This window comes from Limanda limanda, chromosome 15 (assembly GCF_963576545.1).
Source record: "Limanda limanda chromosome 15, fLimLim1.1, whole genome shotgun sequence".
NCBI lineage: Eukaryota > Metazoa > Chordata > Actinopteri > Pleuronectiformes > Pleuronectidae > Limanda > Limanda limanda.
The window spans coordinates 17,370,375-17,395,381 of record NC_083650.1 but is presented as its reverse complement, the minus strand read 5'-3'; the positions used below and the strand labels follow the sequence as shown (position 1 = coordinate 17,395,381).

The 25,007-nt window shown below is 44.2% G+C and overlaps 1 protein-coding gene across 6 annotated transcripts; it reads right to left on the bottom strand.

The window, feature by feature from the left end:
* Positions 1-4: 4 nt before the first annotated feature.
* On the bottom strand, positions 5-25,007 carry srfa (serum response factor a). 6 transcript variants are annotated; one of them, XM_061086708.1, is made up of 8 exons: positions 24,174-25,007; positions 18,840-19,106; positions 7,783-8,011; positions 5,205-5,369; positions 4,814-4,909; positions 3,884-4,081; positions 3,705-3,778; positions 5-2,442 (listed from the first exon to the last, which is right to left on the bottom strand). In XM_061086708.1, exons 1-8 carry the CDS (start codon positions 24,798-24,800, stop codon positions 2,347-2,349), a joined length of 1,752 nt encoding a protein of 583 aa, XP_060942691.1. In that variant the 5' UTR covers positions 24,801-25,007; the 3' UTR covers positions 5-2,346. The 6 variants fall into 6 exon arrangements, with proteins under 6 accessions (XP_060942691.1, XP_060942693.1, XP_060942692.1 ...); XM_061086710.1 differs by having other exon boundaries at positions 4,814-4,903; XM_061086709.1 differs by having other exon boundaries at positions 5,205-5,366.

The window sequence follows — 25,007 nt, the reverse complement described above, 5'->3', positions numbered from 1 at the left end:
GTGGTCGTTCTTTGAGCAGTTCATCGTGTTTTTATTAAAAAAATGTCTGTACAACAAAAACAGAAAATACACAAAAATATCCATTTCTCTCAATGACAAAGTGAAAACCACAAATCCTGATTAATAATCTTTCTTTTTAAATCCATGGATTCTAATAACCTGCAGATTAAAGTGAGGGAGAAGTAGCTGTGCTCAGCGTGTGATTTCCTGTTCAAGCAGCACAGCAGGATGACATGAGAACGTGTTCAGGGACAGCGCAGAGGACATGAAACGTGAAAATGACCTCTGCGTCTCTCTGTCAGCGCAGCTACTTCCTCCTCCGTCCGACTCTCTGGCTTCCAGCCCTGCCGTGCTCGCTCATCCAGCTAATTCTCTAGAAATGAGTTAAAATAATCTCACTGCGGCCGCAGCTGAGGATCGCATGACAGGTCCAAAGTCACGTGAGGAGTTCTGGAACATTAACAAAAAAAAACGAGTAAATCCTACATTTCACTCGCCTTGCAGTGATACAGCAATCAGCCACAGAAAAGAGGCACAACGGTGCAGAGGGAAGGCTCAGTCTGATGACTCTCATTCTCTATGATCGCTGAGGTTCACACTGAGATGCAGTCAGACAGGGTCTTATAGTTAAAGGATTAGAACGTAAATAATAAAGACCAAATGAAGAGATCCCCTTGTACTCAAATGAGAGACAGTCACTCATTACTGCTGTAATATTACAGCGACTGGACTTACTAACAGCATTTCCACACATGGAAACACTGATGCTTTCAATGCAGTATTCAAGTGACATCTTTAAATCTACGCACACACACACAGCGTCTTATGCAACAGTGTCCGATGTCCTGACTCAAATGAGAAGTAGCATCGTATAGTGCAAGTTCTACAGATTGATGAAGGCTAATCCGATCTACAGGTTTACACTCGCTTCGCTCACGTGTTTAAAATGGATTTTGAAAAATTCACATCAGGATATTTCTGTGTGAACACTGGTGAAATTATAGATACAAGGGTTTAAGGTGAGAACTGAGAAATGAAAATCATTTCCATCAGATTGTCGTGGTTGGAACTATCTGTATATCTTAAGAGCCACATCAGGGCTTCATTAGAAACCTCATGTAAAACTCACACTACACGATCACGCATTCGGAGGCTGCACTGAAACATGTTTACAGCAAATCACTAGCTCCGCCACAGAGATAAGGGAAATTGATGATTTCACAAACACAACTCAACAGATTGCCACAAAACTTGGAGGAAGGCTGCAGTGTTTGTGAGGGAAGAATCTGTACATTTAGGTGCAGATCTGGATCAGGAGGGCGGATCAAGGAATTTTTTGTATCACCTTCAACATTGTGAAAAAAAGCATTTGACTTTTCAGTTTTCCCAGAGAATAATGAATGGATCTAAGTCAAAAAGAATGGGGCCCATTTAGGAGACTGATTTCTATGAGCGTGTGAAATTTTTGCAGCTTGATTGAATTTGAGGAGGTCGGGGGGGGGAGGTGAACACTCTACTGACATCTAGATAATGTCATGATTTACATTTTGTGACCCAGGTACTTGATGATATTGTGAGAATCAACAACTGTTAAACAAACATCCAGCGTTCTTTGTCCATCTCGAAGTGAAAACTCCCAACAGCAAGATATAAATGTATATTAAATTAATTTACATATACATGTAAATAATTCATTTTCATTATGCAAATCATTTTCTTGTACATACAAAAACCACTACGTAAAAAACAACTACATGCTGTTGCACAAACTAAATCAGGCTAAAAATACAAATCATCAATAAAAAAAAAAATATGTACATTTCAAAAAATGTTTTTTTCATTTTTTTTTTTCCTAAGTCAACAAGCGTCTCCCGCCCCATTTACAAACTGCAGATATGCACGTGCACACAGACACACACACACACTTGTGCACAAATTGCTCACACTGGAACATTCAGACAAACAAATGTCTCTTTGGCTGGTGTGAAGCTGTGGCACCTCGCTGTGTGTGTACACACAATTACACTTTCAAAAACCACACGCACACACGAAAAAATAAAGAAGACACCATCTAACGGCATAAAAACAGGTTCCAATGATGGGTGTAGTGATACTTCTCCTATGCATCTGCGAATATATATATATTTATATACCAAAACATACTGAATACTGTATAAGGGTCAGCCACACATATGCCCTTGATTGATTGTGTGTGTGTGTGTGTGTATGTGTATAATATATACTGAAAAAGTCACATTCAGAAGTGTGATGGGAAACTCTGTAGGAAGGCATCAATAAATAGAGATGTCTGTCTGTGTTGCTGTGTTAAACAGCTCCAGCCGTCTGTCAGTCGCTCTTGGAGTTCTGTGCCGCGTCCAGGTTCACCACCTGCAGCTCCGTCAGGTTACTGCTGCTGCCGCTCGACTGCTGACCAATCACCATCTGGAACACAACACGCCTTGCGTCAGTGGAGAGCACGGGGCCAATCGAAGGCAGCCAATCACAAGTCATCACAGCACCCAGCACAGATGGACGTCCTGCTACCCTGCATGCTTTTCATTATGGAGCGATGTGACATTGTAATAGATGCTGATCATTTATGTAACAACTAAGAGCTTAAGCTATGAAATAACATTAAGAATAACAGGACGTGCGTGTTTTAATAATCTAGAGCTCTATAGAGCTCAACAGTGTTGGCTCTGGAAGTAGAAATCCTATTTTTATATATTAATTGAGATTTTGATCAACAGCTGTCATAGCTGAACCATCCAACGCGATGTCAAGGAGAAATACGACACTACCCACAATCCTCAGGTGTAATAGCGACAGATATGTGTTGCGGAGCTTGCTGTTGCCATGGAAATGTTGACCGCAATTGCAAATTACTATTGATGGTTCAGGAGAACAACTACACACAGTTAATACACTGTTTGAAATGCTACACATACAAACAAGACACACACTACTATACATTTCAACACTATAATAATAATAATAAGATAAAATTCAAGAGGAAGTACTGGAATTCACTAAGAAGGGATCATTTGCAATGGTTTATGGGATGTGTAGTTCCTTTACTCTTAAAATAATTATGTTCACTGTCTTGTACATTTGATATTTTTACCTTTTCACCATTTTCCAATATTTATTTCTGCTCCACATCAAATGATTTGTGGTCACGACCAACAAGTCGCTGGTTCCAGGTTAAAAAGTCTTTATAAAGGAGTATTTGAAACGTCATTTAGAAAATGAATGAGATGTACTTTCAGAACCAGAGCTGTTCAGAAAGTGGACAGTGACTGTTACACTCTGTAAGATCTTATCCAGTGTGTTTTTATGACCTATAGTTGTAAAGGCTGTTTAGAGCTCGATCCAGCAACATATTTCAACCAAATTGCATAAATGAATTCCTCACATTTTCCTTTGTAAGAGGAGATTTTACAAACTTAATAAAACATCACACTCTTCATCTCCATGCACTGTAACCGTGGTGTTTAGTCTACTGCACGTGTCTTTGGCTGCAGGTCACAGGTAAAACCAACATGACAGCTGATCACCCACATTCGTACAAAGAGGCAGCAGGTGACCAGCCTGTGGCCTCCGTGTGCCAGTGCTCTGTTAGGATGCATTAGTGCGATCACGTGGCATGCTGGTTGCATAGGGAATAGGAGAGTTTCACTTGTAAAATGCAGATCTTGCCGTACTGGGTGAAGCTGCACCGCAGAGACAGGGATCTGTACCGTGCCGGGAGGTGCCGTGAGGAACACCTGAGGGACACCTGGAGGAAAAACAGTTTCGCCATCAGTGGTCTTATATTCTCTGAACCGATATTTATCCAAAGCTTGTCACCCAGTAATGAGAGTGTGCTCAAACAGTGGCTCACCTCCATCTTGACCCTGTGCGTGGGACACCTGCATGGCTGAGGTGCCCTGGGAGAAGGCGTTGAGCACGGCCAGCCCCCCGTCGGTCAACCCCTGGCTGGAGGTGTACATTACAGTGTGCGGGCTGGGGTACATCATGTGACCCGCCACCGACGTTGGGATTGATGAGGTGACGATGGTTGCTGGGAGACTCACCGTTGCTGAAAGGCAGAAAGGTGGGAGGGAGAGAGAGAGAGAGAGAGCACGTCACAATGAAGGTTAGAGTTGTGTACACATGTTGGCCAGCAGGTGGCGCTTCATAGCTGTCTCAATTACACTACTAACTCCTGGCTCTGCTTGTGAAGTGGCTCCAACACACTTTATTAGGGACAGAATTCATCCCAACGCATAAGATGAATAACAAAACAGTGAAGGGAGACCAAATCACCTGAAGTCCTCCACCCATGGAGATGTGTATTTATTTGCATTATTTAGGCTAAACTAAAATGTCTGATGGTGGGTTGATGGACGAGTGAAAGGTCATTAATTCTACTGTGTGTCATCATAAAATCACATGAATTTAGAGAAACTCTCTCCATCATTTGGAGCAGCTATGTACATGGTATTTGAATGGAGATGGTTCTCAGAGTGGGGTCTGGCTGCCCCAAGGGGCCTGGAGGCGGTTTCAGGGGAGTCCCCAGCAAAAGAGGGAATCATTTATTTTGACTATAATTTCATCCTTTAGTAACTCACTGACATAGTGTAGGACTATTTTGGTCGTGAATTCTAGATGGGCTCCATGGTGTCATTTGTCAGTTTAGGGGTCCTTGATTTGCAAACGTTCGTGCACCACTGCTCAAAGAAAACCTAAAATTCTCATTAGACAGAGATGTTTCATCCAACGGGCCTGAGACAGGTCAGCAGAGGGTTCCTCCAGAGGGGATGTGACCTACCGGTGGAGTTTGTGGAGCTGTGGGAGATCTCTTGGTTGTGTTCAGAGCTGTTTTGGTGGACCTGGATAGCCTGAAGCTGCTGGGGAACGCCTGCTCCTAGAGACACACGGAGGAGGGCACACAGTGTCTACCGTAAGTCATCACACACTCCACAGGGGGAGGGGGGTGCCCCCAGGAGGGGAGTATGAAGTACAGGACTGGGGTTGGTATACAGTAGAAATAGAAGCATTGGCAGTACTGTTAGCTGAGGTACACAGTCGTGCAAGTGGAATTAGTAATACTTATTGTTATTATTCATAGCAAGAAGAGGTGTGGTTAGTGGCGGCAGCTTGAGATGAGGCTATGATCAGTGGAAGCAGGCGGAGTGGTGGCAGCAGGCAGGACAGGTCACCTGTGAGGGAGACAGCAGCAGGGAAGCGGAAGACAGCCTGCTGTCCCTGCTGCGACTGCTGAGTGGAGACCAGGGTCTGACCATGCTGCCCCTGGAGGGCCAGGGAGTGCTGCTGCAGCTGGCTCAGAGGAATGGTGGGGGTGCCAGGGGGGAGAGGTGTGCCTGCTGGAGGGGGGCAGGCACGCACACACACAGACACACACGCACAGAGGATAAGACTTAACGTGAAAATACAGCAGCGTTTGAAAATGTTAATTTCAACCTTCAGGTGCCAGAGACATAAACAGAACAGCAGATGTGCACTGTTTAGTTTTTTGTAAACATTTTGTTCTGATCTTAGCTTCCATCTATTAGTCTAGATCTTTAACAAGATAACAGAACTGCCATTTCTGTGTAAGTTTTCTCCAGACACTCCTGATTCCTCCCACAGTCCAAAGGCATGCATTAGGATCAGGTTAACTGGAGATTCTAAATTGTATCCCACCTCATGCCCTATATCCAGCTCCCCCGCGACGCTAAAAGGATAATCAGTATAGATAATGGATGGAAGGATGGATGGATGGATGGATCTGAATAGGTGAACTTTGGAGAACACTAACATTATATTTCTCAGCAAAACATATTGTGTGTAAAATTGAGGTTTCACAAACATGTGGAGTGCATTTTTTCTCCTCAAAGCCAATCGTTGAATATATTATAATATATATATTGTTATATCATCATGTCGGTTTCGTTGCCTTTGCTGGCACTTGAAACCCGACAGCAGAATGTGAACTGTGATGCCCGTATGCTCACGTTAATGCTTCTGCACCCTCCTGCATGTGTAGGGTGCGAACTAAACAAGGGAGCTGCTTGTAAAAACATTGCTCCACAGCACTACTAGTGATGAAAACCTCCACCTGTAGTCACAAAGTGATTTTGGGTGGTGTAGCTTTAGCCTGAGCGAGCTAAAATGTCAACAATGTGGTAATATTTCACGCTGGAAGGTTCCACAAGTAAAACTGACGTGTACCATATGCAAGGCAGTGTTCCGTTTCAAGCTATTTAAGATGTTCATATAAACCTGAATGTTGACACACCGTACGACTGAATTAAGAGGTGATTAAATGAATTAGACTGAAGTGTCACTGTGCACATGTAACTGTCATTTTCTGAGCCACAGCCTAAATTCTCCCATCATGTATCAATTGTCATTTAGCTGTTTCTGCACTGAGGGCAGATATGTCACTTCAGCACATGACTCTGGAGTTACAGCCTCACATTTGGTCAGATGCTCCAGAGACAGTTGCTGCAGTCGGGCGGGCAGGCCCTTTCAAGCTGCCAGCTGAGGAGGTTATAGTGTGGGAGGGTGTGTTGTTCCACCTGGCACTGCCGCCATGTGCCAGACAGGTGGTGAGGAGGAGAGAGGGAGTGAGAGGGTGTATAGAGAGGAGGAGGTTGTAAAAGGCAGCGAGAGACCGAGGAAGAAGAGAAGAGAAGGAGAAGGTACAGAGAAGCTGCCAGACTGTCCTTCACATGGCAGTTAAAATAACTTAAGAGCCGTTAGTGGGCGTCAGTTTGTCCGTGTGTCCAGCTGAGGCAGAGGGTCGACAACCAACACAAACTGCAGCATTCACCAGTGAAAACTCTGACGACCACTGGGCCTGTTCAGCTTCACTCATGTAACACAGACTGGTCTACATCATAAACTGTAGAGAAAACCGCCCCAGTCAGCTTTTAAGTATTTTCATGTCATGGACAGTCTGAATAAATTGTTCTTCTACAGACTGGATAATATAAAATTATCGTGAAAGTCAAATATTACTCGTGCCTTTGGGAGAAACGTGACCTCTTGGCTTCCCCAGGCCCCCTCCTTGAGACCCTCAGATGTAGATGCAGTGTTTCCCAGTATGTCCATCATAAAGACGAAGTGTAATGAATCATTTCTGGGGAAAGCCAGTTTAGGAACACTTCAGGGATCCCCAACTCAGAGGCCGCTGCCCCAAACGTCCTCATTGAGTTGGTGGTGTACAGACCCCCTGTGTGCGTCGGTGAGGTCCCCCTTAATGAAGGGTCATGTGTAGTTCAGGACCACACTGACACAAAGCTCGGGCTCCACAAAGTGCACCTCAATTATAATTTCAGCACAAGGCACCGATCCTTCATTGAATATTCATGACTAATTATGGACTGTGTTCGTCATCCCTCATTGCCAGGTCCATTGTGTCCCTCTCACCTAATTATTCCTGTCCCCGAGTGACAATCAAAGCCAGGGCCAGTTGCCAATAGACGTAGCTTTCCTGGATACTGGGGGCTTTGTAAAAACCAAGGGCGCTGAGTGTTAGTGACTGCCTGTGAAGAGCTGTTGTGTGATGTAAACAGCTCCGAGAGAGGCACGACCCCCATCCCGAGATGGCGCCGGAGGTCACCGAGAAGCCATTCAGATTCTAATCAGAAAATAAGCTAGACAACGCTGTGACGTTAACAAAACACACAGGTCTGCAGGAGTGCCATGACTCTATAAGATGAGGTTAAGACCAGAAATGAGAACTGTTACAGAGCTCTAGATGTTCAGGACATGTGTTGCTTCTCTACGTACCAGGCATGAAGGTGAAGCCACCGGGCAGCTGCATGACCCCTGTGGAGCCACCGGCGGCCTTGAGGACGGTGCCGTTGGCGCTGATGTTGCCGCCGCCCGAGACGGGCAAGTAGTTGGTGAGGGGAAACGAAGTTCCGCTGCTCACCTGCATGGTGGTGGAGGTGGTGGGTACTGTGGACTGGGTGCTGCCTGGAAGGCTGGCCACCGTGAACGTCGGCTTCAGTGAATCCTGGGCGGAGAAAAAACAAAAACAAGTCTTCTTAGGAAGACATGGGCAGATCGTTGGATGGTATTTTTAAAGTTTTCAGACAAGATCTCTAGAAAATGTATGAACCTAATTATCGAGTTCGTGTCTGTTTCACAGCAGGAGGTTATCAGGGTCAGGTGCGTTCATATTTATAGGAAAATGTCCAGAACCTTCAGGATAGTTGTGGTGCAGCATGCAGGAGGCAGGAGGCAGGATGGAAGATATAAATGACACTACGGAGATCACATGTTTTGTTTACAGCATATTGACAACTTATCACTAAAAGCTCACTTGATATCTTCTTCGTTTCAGTTATGCATCTGTATGTGTTAGAAACATCAAACCCCATTCGTTCGTGGTGAATCCCCCAGATAAGCTCCTGCTGTTTTCTAACAGGGATCATTCAGACATTATCTGGAGTATTTACTAGGGCTGAAGGAGAAACTCTGGAGAATGCAGCAACTGACTTGGACATTTCTGTTCTCACTTACAGCCCCTCTGGTTAGTTTCAGGCGATAATCCAGAGTTCAGTGCAAATCTAAAAGTACAGGATTACTATACACTGAACTTGGTATAGGATTAACTGTAGAAGTTGCTAATTTTTCCAAGTGTTGCATTAGCTCTTGCTCTGAATAAAATAATCAACATCAGAAACATCAGAGTTTCACATGGGTACACCTGAAACAACACCATAATGGGGCTTTTCCTCTCTGAGCAGCTAACAGGAGGATAGACCTCAGTTTTTGTAGCATTTTCAGGGATCAATTGACGGCCGACAGAGACCAGAGTGTGTTCTAATAGACTTGGAGCAAATGACATGCTGGGACCCCTCTAATTGCATCCATATGTAAAATACTTAGCCCGTGCAGGGAGTGTTTCTCTTAGTTATTCAATGCTTGAGACTAAAAGAGAAAAACGTTTTTTTAACAGAAAATTCTGGAATTTCAGTATAAGATGGTGACATGACATTAATAGAATTCCAGCAGTGTAGTGTGATGACTGTTTCTTCTGAATCCTGCAACATCTGAACACACTGCAATCAAAATCCTGCCACTGGTTGAACCAACTCGACTGGAGAGTGATAAAAACAATTTCTACCCTTCGTTTTTTGGTTAATTCTAAACATTAAACATGTAACTGTATAACAGGATAGAAACCAGGCAGAGAAGATGCTACATGAACTTAAGGAGGTGAGCTGCAGCATCACACAACACACAAATGTGAACATCCATGAAACAGCAGAGCAGGATGTGTTGGTGAGTGGGCTGCATGATAAGAGCAGAGTAGGCGTTAGGCCGGGACTAGAAAGCACAGAAGCACACCATCCCCGTTTCTCCGCACTTATGAAAACACTTATCACATGATGCTAATGATCTGTAATAGCAGAATGGGAATAAGGCTACATGTGAAAAAGAGTTTGCATTTCTATGTGGGTTCAACATCTTTTGAGGGTTTAAATCCAGATGTTTGAATATGAAAACAGAGGTGTCGCTGACAAATCAATAGAAACTAAATAATTCCACAATCAGGGGTGTGCATTTAGACTGTAGGAAACAAAGCAAAGAAGAGAGGCCATTCAAATACAAAAGGGAGCTGCATGCACGGCCAAGAATGATATATACGCTGCTTCTCATTTTAGAGACTGGATCCTTTAATTTTATGTACAGTAGAGAAGCATCATAACAACCTATCCCATTTCAGATGCTCTAGCAGATGACACAACTGGTAGGGACTTTGCGGTTGTCACTATCCCATAATGCATTGTGCACTTTTCAATCCACCACGCGGGTCTGGCCAAAGGACTGTTATTATACCTCCTCCCCCCCTCTCCCGTACACTCTACACTGCACTCCATCAAAATCAAAGTGCCCAAAACAATACCAGGTCATATACACCAGTCACTTAAACTGGACAAATAACAAAATACAATTAATGACATAAGAGATCACACGTAAACTGGTCCAATGTTTTACCCAGAGCATGTTTACAGTCCCTTTGGGTTTAATATTTAGAGTGACAGCCAGTGACAAGTGGCCAGAGACATTATGTTTTCAGGTTGACATTCCCTCTGTCTGTTCCATTCTTCTGAACAAGATTTCTCAAGGAAGCCTTGAGGGACTTTCTTCAAATTAGACCCAAAAGTTCAGTTGTGCTCAAGGATCAACTGATTCAATTTAAGTGGCCAAAAGTCAAGGGCACGATGGCCTCAGGAAACATGCTTCTGGCCTCTGGGCATGAGATCTGACACAAGTCTTCCTTTTGGGAATTTATACAAATTTTGAGAAGTTGTCCCTTAGACTCAGAGACAATTGACTATATCAGTTGTCACAAGGTCAAAGGTCATGGTGACCTCATGAGCCTGAATCTTTTATTTTGAATATAGACTGAACCTGCACTGGAAGGCAGATGCATACAGCCACAGCTATTCGGGGACATACCACATTAATGAAGTCCACTGTGTGTACGTTGTACTGTATTGAAGGGAAATGTCACAATTTGCCCCAGTTTCCCAGCAGTATTTATAATTTGTGTTTGAGGGCAGCTTCCAGTGATAGAAATGTACTTGACTGATATTTGAAGTTACAGGTTGAAAACTGTTATTTGGGGAGAAAGTACAAAGTCAGTCTGGACATTAGGTCTGAGGACTTTGGTGGGTGTATCCCTCAGAGGGTGCAGCCTCAGTACTGGGACTGAACTGGTTTCATAGAGTCAGATCACTTCATGCTGGAGCGGTGAATAAATGATCCAGGTTCAGTCTCTAAAAACAGCCATGGGCTATGAGAAAGCAAGTGACGGGGTATTGCAAATAATTTGCATGGAATTCGAATCATTATGAATAACAAAAGGTAATGTGTGAGCAGACTAGGCAAACCTCTCCTAGTAAAGCACTATTGGTTTTTATATGTCACTGATTACATGGGTGAGAGGTGGAGGATCCAGCATGGACTCTACTGATAACGACTTCCAACCACTCACTACCATGAAATCATGTAGACGGAGCTACTGTAAAGATTAGCTACCAGTCTTCAGCCACACTGCAGTGTACCCACATATCAGTTTTCGGAAGAGGCTTCTATATTTGCTCACTGCAATGCTTAAACTTGTTTTATTTGAAACAGAGGATTAATAAGGGTTTAATAGATGATCAGGGGTGTTGAGGCTAACTTCAAAGTATCAGGACTTGATGAGGTGCAGATGGCTGAGCAGGTGATGTCTTAAAGCAGAAATACACAGAGCTGAGCCGCTGGTTAGCTCGTCTCTAGCACAGATCCAGGATTCTGACAGTCCAAGGTCCTTCAACTCTTTAGTTAAACACACTCTGGAAAGTTGCAGGGGGGGAGGAGGGGTGGCGGCTGCACAGACGACTCACTCACGGTTGTTCTGGCCTTTTAACCAGAGAGGAAATCTGAATCTAAATTTCACACAACAACAATCTACGATCCAATTACTATACAACTGTCAGGCCTGTTATTCATTATAGACAGACTGCAGACAGCTAGACCATGACACAGCTGTCACCACGTTTTCATTATCCCGAGAGACTTTCCAATTTTGTTACAGTAGTCTCATTGATGTTCACAAGGCCAACGTGAATTCTTCTACTCTACACGGGGGGGAAAAAAATCTTAAAGATGGTAACAGTAGGTGAGGATCGTAGTCACAAAGCAGATAAAACTGCAGTATGTCAAAAAAACAAAAACATAACGGGGGTGTAGTGGCAAGAAGCACTTCTTAGCCACAGTAGCAGCAGAGTGTGTGTGTCTGTGTGGGGAAGCAGGGTGAGACCTTTGTGAGGTTTGGGACGTTTGGGACAGGGGACAGGAAAGGGGTCAGAGTACAAACAGCTGAGAGAACAGACAGCTGGAGGGAAACCTGAGCACCTCAGAGGGGGAATTAACCCTCTCCGAGCCAGCAAGAGGCCACGTGTAATGACGGCCGCCATCTGACGCTCAGTAGCTCTCGCCACCGGAAAAGGAGCATGTTGCTTTTTCGGATTTTGTACTAAAACATGACGTGGTTTCAGCTTCTCCATGTTATACTTCTCCGTCGAGAAATATGTGGCTGCTCTGGCAGGTTTATACTCCCATCTAACAAGGACACAGATTACTGCATGGGTTAAAAACTGGATATTAAACCTGGTTACACCCTAAAAACCTATTGTGAAACTGCTACTGTCTCTGTGACCTCTGTAGAAAGCCTCAACTGTCCAACTGCTTTGTTTGACCATCACCGTGCGTCTCCTGTTCAACTGGCCAGTCTATAAACAGCGCTGGGTTTTAGATCAGAGTTGAGTCAGTGCACAGTAAACATAGGCCTCAGTGGTGCAAATCATTCCTACAGACAAGAAGTGAGAACAGAGAATCATCTTAGTGACGGAGGCAAAACCTCCCCACCGTCTTTTCATCCTGGAATCCTTTCCACTTCCTGCTCCTTCAGAGACATACACATTTTCTCCATAATTAACAATGTTGCAACATCAAGTATTCGATCTGAAACCATTATTAACTTACATCAAGGGAGTTACGTTTTTACCCCCGTCCGTTTTTTGGTTGTTTTATAAGCATGTTTACACAAAAGCAACGGAGCAGATTACCTTGAAACCTGGTGGAAGGATGTGGAATGGGTCAGGAAAGAGCCCATTACATTTTAGTGGGGATCTGGACCAGGAATTGATCTGGTTTCTCAAACACTGTGAGCTGAGACGTTTTTCAAAAATGTTCCCAGAGAATATTTAATTTCATCATCTTATGTGATTTGTGCTCTTGAAATGTTGGTCGAACAAAAAAGAGAGATGTGTCCAAGAGCTTTGAGTATTTGGACTTTTTCCCGCATCATTTGAAACTAATAATCTTAGTTATTGTGTATTTCACACCATCTGAGGCTGTTGATTAAGACTTGTGTCAGCTTAGATGGAAATGGTGAAATAGGATTGTCGCCTTATAGTATGACAATTTTATCCTAGATTCTCCTTTCCCACTTGTTTTTAAAATGAACCTCAGCACCATTCCCTTTGCTTTGGAAAAAGAAAATGTAACCAGAGCATAACCGGGGGAAAAAAGCAGAACATAACAAATTAATTCACAATTTATAGTTGTGTGAATGGAGGAGAGAGTTGTCTGAAATTGGCGATGAATCCTCCAGTCTAGACACAGGGGCCACTGAGAGCAGCCTCTACAAAACATTTTACAAAAGAGGGACAATATTTTACTTCAGAAACTGAGATCTCGAGCATTTCTACATTATGTCCTTCCTAAATCCACTGTGAAGACAAATCCTAATATAAAAAGGATCAGGAGGTAGAATACAATAAACCAAAGCCATGAGAAACAAAAGCAATCTTGTTTATAAACTCAAGGTTTCTCTGGTTGAGCAGTTGTGCGACGTATAACACAAAAGTGGCAAAACAATTCTGTTAGCACTTTTACATGCTTGTTTTTCCAAACATTTAGTGCGTTCTCAGTAGTTCAACATATGGTAAAATAATAAATGCCTCAATAACCCTTCTTAAATGCACAGACATCATAGGAAGGTGCCTGCTTTAAAGACCTGGTAAAGAAGAGGGTAATTAAAAAGAAAGACACAAATGATTCCCTATTTATGGGGGGGATTAATCAGTCCAAATTGAAGGTGACAACTGTCAGGCTGGTCCAGTGTGTGGTTGGAGAGCCCATTGTGCAGTTTACTGGTGGCTGGCCCTGGTCTAATCTCCCATTTGCTGGCTCCCATCTCCCAGTCTGTCACCCTGCCAGCAACATGGAATTTGCAGCTCCATTTGGGACTGCTAAAAAAGGCAAGGCAGCCCAAGTGGAGGAGGTGCAGCCAATGGCGGATGACCTGTCCAGTTGCTCGCTGTAAAATAAGGAGGTGGAAGAGGGGGGGTTGGGGGGGTGACATAACGTTTCTCGCCTCCCCCCTCCAATACGGCCAACATGCTGCTTTCCCTCCCCTCGGACACAATCACCAGCACAGGGGCAGCCTTCTGATGAGAGCAAACATCAGAGGAAATTAACATTCCGTCACCTCAGCGATTCTCTCCTGTCATCTACTTTAAGGTGTAAAATGATACATTCATTCTGAAAGGTGTAAAATGATACATTCTTTTTCAAAACACAATCCTAGATGTGGAATAATGAGGCTGTTAAATCGCTCGCGGCACGTCTGCAGAGCCGTAACGCCAGAAAAACAAACATGACCGCTGTTCATCAGGACAGTGGCCTTGGTCTGCAAGTCTTCTGCTCGGTGTTTATTGCGACATCACAGGGCAATGGAAGTGTCAACTGTGCTAATGAGCAGAGCAACAAATAAAACTTCCACCAGGACTAAAACAAGAGCACAGTGACGAACGCAGCAGGGAGGACGGAGATAGAGAGGCATGGAGCGAACGAAGGGAGGGACAGGAGAGAGAAAGTGAGGGCAGGGAGGAGGGGAAAACCGGAGTTGGGTGCTAAGACAGATCCTCTGTGCAAACACGAGTTGTGGGATTTGCCATCCCCTTCCAAAAATAACCCGAAACACATAAAAACATCTGTACTGGAGGCTTGTCTAGTATTAAGAATCAGCCATAAACAACAATCTGTTGGACGGGATGAAGGGACGGCACAAGGAGGACAAATCTACTGTTTGCAAAGTGCAGGCTACTTTTCCATCGTCATTCCTCATTCACCTCTACATCAGATAGTATATTTCCTACAATGCATTTATTCAGTCCTCAGAGAACAGTCTTGATCATGTTAACTTCAGGTCTTTCATACTTTGTGACCTGAAAAAGCAGAAACAATAGAAAAGTGAGGGTTTTCCAGACATAAAGTGAGTCACACACACCTGAAACTCAAAGTCTTTTAACACTACCCTGCTCAATTAAAGGAACTCCCCATTGAGTAATCCTAGCTGGTTTCTAGAAAGCAGTCTGTGCTTTTCTTTCTGATCGTGCTCTCAGTAGCAGTTTGAGCTCTGGGGACAGTGACTCAAGAGTCAGTTCTAGGCATCTGAACAGTCAACAGATGAGATGATAATAATGTGACACACAGCATTCAAACTTTAACAGACACACAAAGCAATCAGCCATGAAGTGTGACTCTGGAGCTGCACGGCCCATTACTCTTCTTAAAATGTGTTTACAGTAGAAACTCATTATGATGAATAGTAAGTAAATAAAACATTTTCAATCATGATTTCCCACACTGAGTCAACAGCAGCGAGGTCAGTGGTGAATTCGTCCAGTCAGGTGAAGGGAATAGTTTAGGTTGAACACATCTGTGAAGATTCTCAGTCATCCAGGTCATAGTTTAAGGAGTTACTCAAATCAAATGCACAGGCTACTGAGATTGTTTGTGTTGTGACATCGTCCATGTCCAACTTTTTTTCTCTGACAAAATTATTCACGGATATTAAACAATGATGATTTTCCAACAGACTTTCTTAAACACATTAAAAATCATACTCAAGTTCCACCAAATGGACAATTATTTACCATTTTAAATACAATGTATATTATTCACAATATAAAAAGGAATACATTAAGGGGAATACACTGAACTATATGTGAACACGTCCGTGGTCGTGATAGAAATGTCACCATGCGACCCAGCCGTCTCTGTTTCAGAGCTCTCACTGGTCGCCTGTTTATTCAAAGTATATCAGTATTAAACGTATTGTGTTTCCAAATCACAACTAATACGACACTGCACTTCCCTGGATCCTCAACAATACGCATTCCCATTGTGAAGCTGATATGATGAACAGGTTTTTGAGCCACAAACAGAGTTTTCTGGAATTATTATTTCAATGGCAACTACCTAGGTTTGACTGCACGTCCCAGCTCGAATTTGAATCCGTGAGACACGATGTTGGATTCAGATAATATCTTTAATTTTTTAAATTGCTATACATGCCACTTTTGATGGTCGCATTTGTAGCAATAGTGATAAGAGTTCAGCTGGTGTGGAAAACTTTCCGTTACGAAACACAAAAGCAAACGTTGGTAGTAAAAGGTTATTCTGCTGTTGCCAGACGACTGTATAGTAAACCTGAAGCGTCAGTTATTCATATGCTGGCGCACATTAAATCCCTATAATACTACTCAAGTCGAGTGTTTTGGGAGAATGAGCTGCACTCGAAGCAGATGACCATATATAGAAAGCTGTGGTGAGTAAACGTCAGCTTGTTGTGGAAGTAGAAAAAAACGGTGTTCTGAGTTTCTGTCCCACTTATCCATATGTTAACCTCATTTGACCACAATTAATACAGGCAGTGAAACAGTATACTTGACAAAAAAAAGAATCAATATGTCTCCTTTCCTATTTGAGTAAAACACACAACACACCACTTCAAGAAAAAAACGTATGCCCATAGATACATCACCAATAGGTGTGAAGGTGTTTTATTGTTCCACTTCTTGGGAATACTTTCACAGGATTTTAACTCAACATTTAGGCACCAGAATTTCTACTGTCACATGATTTTATGAGCAATGTCTTCTTCACTTCATGCTCTTTTCCTCCTCCATGTCCTCCACTCCCCCCCCCCCCGCCAGCCATCGCAAACTCTGAACTGTTTAGACTAGCTCGGACTGTATGTGTGACATACTCTCTTGATGAATAGCGTCCAGACGCTGCAGACGTCCACACGGCGATCACGCTACAGATCTACTGCACAGGAACGAAAACATTTAAAAAATCAAGGCCGTTCTATCCACCTGCCATGTCCGAATCATAACAGCACAGATCCTGAGATGGACCATGTGGTGACGACTCGTAGTGGGGGGGGGCTCACGGAGACTCATGTTGCTGTCCCTCACTTGTGGCTGCAGCAGAGGGGGGGTGGGGTGGGGGGGTTAGAGGTCACGGCATCATTGCCAGTCACCTCAATACATGTCATATGAAACTTGACAAAGTATTGCACAAATGTTTCCATTCCAGCCCGCTCGTATCTACATCCATACCTCCCCTTCATATCACTAAATGAGTGGGGGGGTTGGGGGGTTGGTGGGTGTGGGGGGGGGGGGGGAATCACAGGACTCCAAAGACAGCTGCAGCTTATAAGGAATGTGCGGGGCCTCCGCCAAGAGAGCAGGCAGGGAAACCATACCATATATGGCCACAGAGACAGAATCTAATTTTTATCAATGAGCAGAGTGGGCATGAGAGGGTTTTAACGTGCAAAGGTTGATCTCCTCTCCTCTTCGCTGTATGGTACGCGTTAGGTAGTGCCTTGTAAAAACAGCACGCGGCCAAACAGGCCTGCGAGTGTCCCGTCTTCTCAGGGGTGACTTAAGCCGTGTAAACAGTGTAGGGAATCTTGGCTTCCCAGCACGTGATCTCACGAAGGTGTGGGCAGCGAAGTGTGTCTGCTGATGAATTTATCGCTTCACTTCAAACCCTCAAACGCTCGGGGTTTAAGAAACCTCGAAGCAACGCAGAGGCAAACACGGGGACATGATCTGCAGTATCAAAGGTGAAACAGAGTGCACTACTCACAGAGCTACAAGAATGCAGAAAAGTTATCTTCTGAAAATGTCCAGTCCTTGAAGGTAGATCTGTCAAGGCTATTTTAAAAAAAGGTTAACAGGGTTGGAAATTGTACAAAATGTGTGATGTTCCCATATTTTCAGAAATATAAGATAGGTTTCATTAGCTCAGCGTTTCATCCATGAACAACAGACTGCACCGTCCCAAAATCATAAGATAAACACCAAAGTCGTCCACAAAGGAGTCTGCGTGTCTCTCATCCTAACACAACCCAGACCTGCTGTGATTTATCTCTGAGGGTTATGAGGCCTTCCTGGACGAGAGGTCACAGAGGTAAAGTGCAGACAGCTCCCTTTAGTAGAGTAGAATAATACTCCACATCTTATCTGCTCCTCCCTTCACTCCCCAGCCCTTTGAAGGATCAGGGAGACTTTTTTTGATTTAATTTAAAAAAAAAAAAGGACTTGATGCTCAGAACCACACCACCAGCCCAAAACACAGAACTCACAATATAACGGTGAAAAGTTCAAAAGTGTTTACAACGGGACAAAGATTATTTCCGGCGGCTGCCTGTGAGTTTGATTCATTTGCTCTCCTCATCTGCCCTTTGAGCCTTTTCTGGAGATTTCCCACCATATCCATAAGTGTCTCTCTAGGTGCATTTATCAGCCTTTTCTTTTTGTTTTTTATTTGCACAGCAATTCGCGTTTCCATGAGTGAGCAGACAATGAGTCAGAAAGATTTCAAACTACATCACCGTTGTTGTTGAACATAGGGGAAATGGACTGTAGGGAGAGGTAGAGAACTGAGTGATTCACAACTGCAGCCTCACTGTGATCTCCCTTAACGAGATGGAGAGTCAGCACTACAGTGCGACATCTCCACACGTGCTACAAATAAAACAATGTCTGTGTGGTGAAGAAATCTACTCCTCGTGGCGCCTGTGCGAGAATTGTGTACTCACCGGGCTCCATCTGCATAGTGTGAAGAGAGTCCAAACATCAAAACACAAAATCCAACAATTCCCACCGACGTCTTATCAACCTAGCTTGCTCAGGGACATTACAACTTAGCCAATTAACTTACATGAAGGAAAATGGAGCTGTATTTTAATTTTGTAAATCAAACCCCAACACACACACGTTCTTTCATTTTCTTTTTAGTGATGTACACACTCTTAATCCGATATAAACAAATAGTATTGAACTGTTGATTTTGATGTATTAACATTATTTTACGGTTCCAATGTCCCTGCAAAAAAGGACAATGTTTATCTGGAAACATTTGAGCATTCTACTTGTGATTGAGATGGTACAGGTTATTAATTCTCTTTGAGTTCTCACCTTTGTGTCCCCCATGCTCTCCGACTCCGACACCTGATAAGTGAGGTCCGTCTCCTCGAAGCCCGTGGCACTCATGCGCTGGTCCGTGGACGGGTCATTTCGTGGCGGCGAGTCCGGCGAGTTGAGGCATGTTTGGATCAGGGCTTTGCCCGTTTCACTGGTGATCATTGGCTGGAGCTTGCGAGTGGCAAAAGTGTAAACGTGACCCGTTTCACTGGCCACGAGCAGCAGAACCTGGGTTCCCGTCAGGGTGGAGAGCTCATAGGCCTGGGAAAGAGAAAGAGGGAAAACATCAGTATCTGACAGAGTGGATAGTTCAATCAAACGTCGTAAAAAAAAATCTCAACAGAATGTGAGAAATTTGAAAGATGAAACTCTGGGGGGAAATAAAAAATACCCACGCCTCAAAACATTAGGATCTAAAAATACCCCTGTAGTGAAGCCTGACGTATAACACAGATGAGGCTAAAATAATATGAGATAAGACTCCCAGAATAGAGAGTGTGATATGGCTGTGAGGCTGATTGCAGCAGGGGACTGGCTTGCATGGGCAGGGGGACCGGTAGCAGCCCACTCTTGACAGAAGAGGCGAGGAGTCATTTTTAAGGTGCAGAGGTAGCCGGCTGTGAAACATGAGGCCACCATCACGCTCTGCATGCTGTATAATAAACAAGGCGCCCAGACGCTCACGTTCAAACTCCCTGGCGTGAAAGAAACGCACAATGAGACTCAAACGTCATCCAACACACAAGTCGATGCTGCACTCGGGGTGAACTCATGAGAAAGCTTTCTCATCTAAATGACTCATCAGTTATGTGGAGGATGCTTGTGGTGCTTTGAAGGCACAGTGCCATTACCATCACGTTGGTGAACACGGTGCCGCTGCAGCTAGCTGATAGATGTGCCAAACTGGATTGAGATACTCTCAGACGGAGCCAGGAGGAGGAGACGAATCACATTCAAATTAAAGATTTTATTGAACCGATATTAAAATGTGCATTTGCCGTCCATACCACATAACGAGTCAGCTCTAACACTGCCCTCATTATGAGCTGTATCAGTCTAGTCCTCTATATTTGGGCACGTGCCAACTGATGCGGACGACATAATTGACTTTTGTGTGTGATAATGTGATGACAGAACAGAAGGCCAATGATGACTAGCTCCTCCTGAAGTGGCTCGGTGCTGCTTGTGTCACCTGAGCACTTAAAACTCATTACACAGAGCTTGTGTGTGTGTGTGTGTGTGTTGAAGGAACCTCAGGCTTGTTGCACACTTCACCTCACACTGGTAATGATAAACTATCCAGCTCCAACCCCTTCCCTCAACTGGCAGACGGGTGTGTGTCTAACAGCGAGGTCTGATGTTTGACCAGCATGCAGACAGACAGATAGATAAAGGACTAATTGGTCAATTTAAGTGAGTTAGGTGGCAGCACAAACTACACCTACAGAACGCTTTCATACATTTTCTTGCCCTGCTGAATTTCTCATAAATATTCATCACTGCCGGGTATGTGTGTGTTTGGAAGGTAATTGGTTCCTCTGTCTCGTACAAATTCCAAGTCAAGCTCATAAATATCACATAGAGAAGAAGCAAAAGATGGACACAAACATGGATAAACTAGAAAACCACAAGGCTTGTTAGCCACGTAAACTTATTTTGCAGTATATTTATCTGTTTGTCTGCGGGAGCATCTGCTAAAACATCTGTCTAGACAGTTACTAGTTTATTTCTCTTAACAATATCTGTTGGATTTGAACTGAAGCAAGAGCACAATGCAAGTGTGCAGAGTCAACCATTGTGGCTTGTAGGCATTGAAGGTAGTGTTTAAACAATCAGTCTAGAAATTGATTTAGCTGGTTGACAAAAAATGCCAAGAAAAACTTTTGATAGTCTTTTGATGCCAATTGTAAGGCAAATATAATAAACATCTGATTGTTCCAGCTTCTCAAATATGACGTCTGAGTTTCTCGCTGATTCATGTTTATTCATTATATTTGGGATTTGGACAAAATAAGCCACGTTTGCACCTTGACGATGGTTAAAGAATCACCAATTTCCAGTCTGGACGGCCAACATGCAATTATACAACAGTACAATTGTCAAAAAAAATATATACATTTCCTCACCTCACTAATGTTTAACACTGCTATAAATTAATATTACTATATTGGATTAAACATGATTTCTTCAATTGAATAATAGATTTATGAAATGTACATTGGAAGTTGTTGGAGCCCCATTTAGAGTCTTCTAATGTTTGTGTCCTCTGAGCAACTGTTTAAAAATAATTAATTTAAAAACAATGCAAAACTGTGAGTGTTTGACAATCAATGAATTATCACGAATGATTAACATTCAACTTTAAACTGCTTTGACAGTGGACATGTCACAGCAGGAAAAACCATGGTAGAAATAATTACATAAAAAAAATTGGATGAGCCAGTTTCAGAGCTCTGGTATTGCACTCGTGATACCTGAATGGAATGGAGCCACAGTTTATTCTATTGGTAACATTTCCTGCCATAACAAGTTCAAATGTCTGCTATGAAAAGTGTGAACTGAGCAGAGCGACAACTGAACCAGCGAAGGAACAACTAATGAAGTGAGTAACACTGCAGTGCACTGCAGTGTGCAAGTGTTGTGTATGACGAGAAGACAACGACTTCACTCAACACATCCATCAAAATGAAACCAGGCGCATCCTAGAAACCAGTGCGAGACCACTCTACGATGCATCCTCCCACTCCACCCACCTGTCAATTTCTGTGATGGCTGACATAGTGTGGGCAACATTTACAAAAATCCTCCTTCCCCACACTGTGTCAAACAATGTTCGTGCTGCCAGGAGCCTACATGAAGACACCCCAGTTTCCACGACAACAGTCCGGGATACATAAAGAGGATAGAGAAATAAATCAGAGAACATGATGCGGGCACCTTCGAAAGTGGCATCAGGACTAGGGTTGCAAAGGGGCGGAAAGTTTCCGGTAAATTTCCAGTAAATTTCCGGAAACTTTCAGCTCAGGATTTTTGGAAATTTTGAAAAAAAAAAAAAAAACGATGCAAATTGAACGCTGAGCAATAAAAACATCATTCAAAACTCTATTTTAAAGATGTATGGAATGCAGCACACTAGTGAGGCCTGCTGTAGTGTGCAGGACTAGTCAGGTAAGTTTCGATGACATTACTCGGGAAAATATATTAGCATGCTGATTGAGGATTGTTCATCTGTTCATCTAGCCTATTTCCATTAATTTATCCATCAATTGTAAAATATTTTTACAGACTATTCCAATTGTTTGGCTAACTATTTATATATCTGGCATTGCATTGTCATGTCATGTGTTTTTTTACAAACTTTTTTCTCATCTTATTCTACAGAACAATGCCACGTGCACTAACTCATGTGTGGAGACATTTCACCCCATCCAATGTAGAAGGAAAGGCTGTGTACATTTGCAAATACTGTGCAAAGACCTTTGTTAAGAATGACACAACGATGCAGAAGCATATAGTCAAGTGCCCAGAGTTTCCTCAGGGCTCAAATCAGCCTATGACACAACAAAATGTTTATATTTATGTCTGTATATGACAAGGTAAATACAGTTAGTATAAATTACCCACAACATTTCCAGTTAATTCCCGTTAATTCCCATGGAAAGTTTCCAGCTCTGAATATTTCCGGAGTTTTGCAACCCTAATCAGGACAAATGAAAACTCTTGCAACTACAATAAAACACGGCTTTCCAGTGTTGACATAAAGTCACACAGAAAAATGGCCGCGTCCACTGCAAAACAACCACTGTGCCTCAAGTCAACAGGCGACTTCATCTCCAAATAATCAGCTGCAGATGCCTTGATGCCAAATGCCACAGAGCAACCGTTTCTCACGGCAGCAAACATGTGGCTGGGTGGTGAATTCCAGAGAAGTCATGATTGGGCCTCAATTAAGCAGAGAGCCATGGAGGCAAGATCCTGGGGAACAACAACAACAACTCAAAACCAAGGCAAGTCAACCTCTGCTTCATGACGCTTGTGCCACATGGACTTCACTTCTGTGTTGGGTGCTCTCTGACTGTCCTCTGACTTGCCTCCCTGGGGTTTAGTCAGCTGTTGGCACCCACAGGCCCTGCTGCTGCTGCTGCTCATCACCACATGGCTGCTGCCTGCAACCAGAGGGAAACAGCCTGTGCACTGATGGTGTTCATCCGCAGCAAACAGTCCCAGGCAGCAGTGTACGAAGGTGTAAGGGTATGTGTGCATGAATGGAGTGTGTCACTTTATCTGGAAAATCTGTGTGTGTGTGTGTGTGTGTGTGTGTGTGTGTGTGTGTGTGTGTGTGTGTGTGTGTGTGTGTGTTTGTGTGTGTGTGTGCGTTAGTGGTGGGGGAAAAAAATCGATTCTGTTCAGTACTGGATATTTTGCGCCCGCGATTATATCGATACTGTAGCACAAAGTATTGCAATATTTAAAAAAATAATAATTTGGGTCATGACCTTGCAGCCAACTGGACTGGACTCTAGTAGTACACATTTGTTTATTTTTCTCAATTTGATTGAAGCTCTAGGTTACTCTTATTTATATGATTATTCTCAGGTTTATGTTACTCTATTATGTATGCTTGATGTTACTGTATTGCATTTAGATAATTGTAAGTTATGTGCTGGGAGCTCAGTGTGCATGTGAGAGGGTTCCTATTCAGAAAAGGTCCTGTGTCCTGAATGTTCAAGAACAAAGTTTTTGCACTACCCTTTCTTAGTTTTTGCACTTCAGTTAATGTGTAGAAGACAACGTTGTTCACAGAATTAAATGTGACATTTGAAGTGAGTTGAGCAGTCTTATTTTCCTCATTTTTTGTAATGCCTTTGAATAATATGGGGGACATGAATCGCAATATATCGCAGAATCGAATCGCAATACTTGCAGTATCGCAATACTATTGAATCGTGGCCCAAATATTGCAATACTATTGAATCCTCACATTTTTGCCAATTCCCACCCCTAGTGTGTGTGTGTGTGTCAGGCCATGTGTGAGGTAGAGCTGGGGGGTGGACCTGGTCACAAATAGAATTGTCATTTGCTCAAGTCTATAAAAAGTACGTGGCCTGTCATAAAAGCCCTGACTTCCTCACAACTAGACAGGCAGTAACACACTTGTGTGTCTGTAGCATGAAATGAATAGAAAGGAGAGGAGCTGCAGGTCAGTGGAGCCTCCATTCACAACACGTCAGTGGGAGATGATCACAATAACACAGCAGGATCACACAACAGGTGTCACAGGCCTGATCCAGACTTCAGTGAACATGTGACTGCACCACCCGGACTCACCTTCTTCATGATCCCAGTCTTCCTCTTGCTGAAAGTCGTGTAGCGTCTCAACTTGTTGTCAATAAATTCCATCTTGATCTTGACGCGCCCACGTGTCTTCTTCCCCGGCTTCGCCCCCGCGACCCCGCCGGGCACCATGCCGTAACCTCCGGGGGCGACCCCCACCTCCTGTCCCGTCCCCGCCGCCTCCATCTCCCCTCGCTCCCGCTTCACCCCTCTCCGGCTGTCCCCGAGTGACCCCGCGGGGTCGTCGTCCTCCGCGGAGTCCGAGTCGTTCTCCGAGCCGCTGCACAGCGGAGCGCCCTCTCTGTCCGGGTCGAACCGGGCTCCGTGCGGCATCACGACCCCCGGGTTCAGCCCCACCATGCCGCCCAGCACGGCGCTCTGCAGGGTGGTCCCGCCGGTCCCGTTCCCCGGCCGCACGCCTCTCGGACCCCCGGGACCGTTCGCCCCCAGCATCCCGATGGCGTCTCTCTCCCCTGGTCGCCCGGCAGCGCACTCGCCGGCCCCCTGTGAAGCCTGCCCTGCCCTCACCAACACGGGCCGGACCCCCGCGCCGTGCCCTGTGGTCCCCCTGCCCGAAGCGGAGCCGGTCCCGGAGAGTGACCCGACCTGGCTCGGGAACATTCTAGTCGCGCAGCCGAGTCGGTGAACACCAGCCGGAGAGCTGGAGCGCGGCGGGTCGGAAGTGACGGACACAGCGCATACACACGGCCGAGCCGCACAACGTAAACAAACCCGGCAGGTTGCGGGTTCGACTCCAGGAAATAACCGAGACCAACTTTGGAAAGTGATGCCGCCGTCGCGCCCCTGAGCCCCGCTGCGTCTCCTCCT

Coding starts and splice junctions, on each gene's coding strand:
- srfa (XM_061086708.1), bottom strand. CDS start 24,800: ATGTTCCCGAGCCAGGTCGGGTCACTCTCCGGGACCGGCTCCGCTTCG. Junction 3,779..3,883: donor CGCACAGGGTCAAGATGGAG/GTGAGCCACTGT, acceptor TTTTTCCTCCAG/GTGTCCCTCAGGTGTTCCTC. Junction 2,443..3,704: donor CTGCGGTGCAGCTTCACCCA/GTACGGCAAGAT, acceptor GTTGTGTTCCAG/ATGGTGATTGGTCAGCAGTC.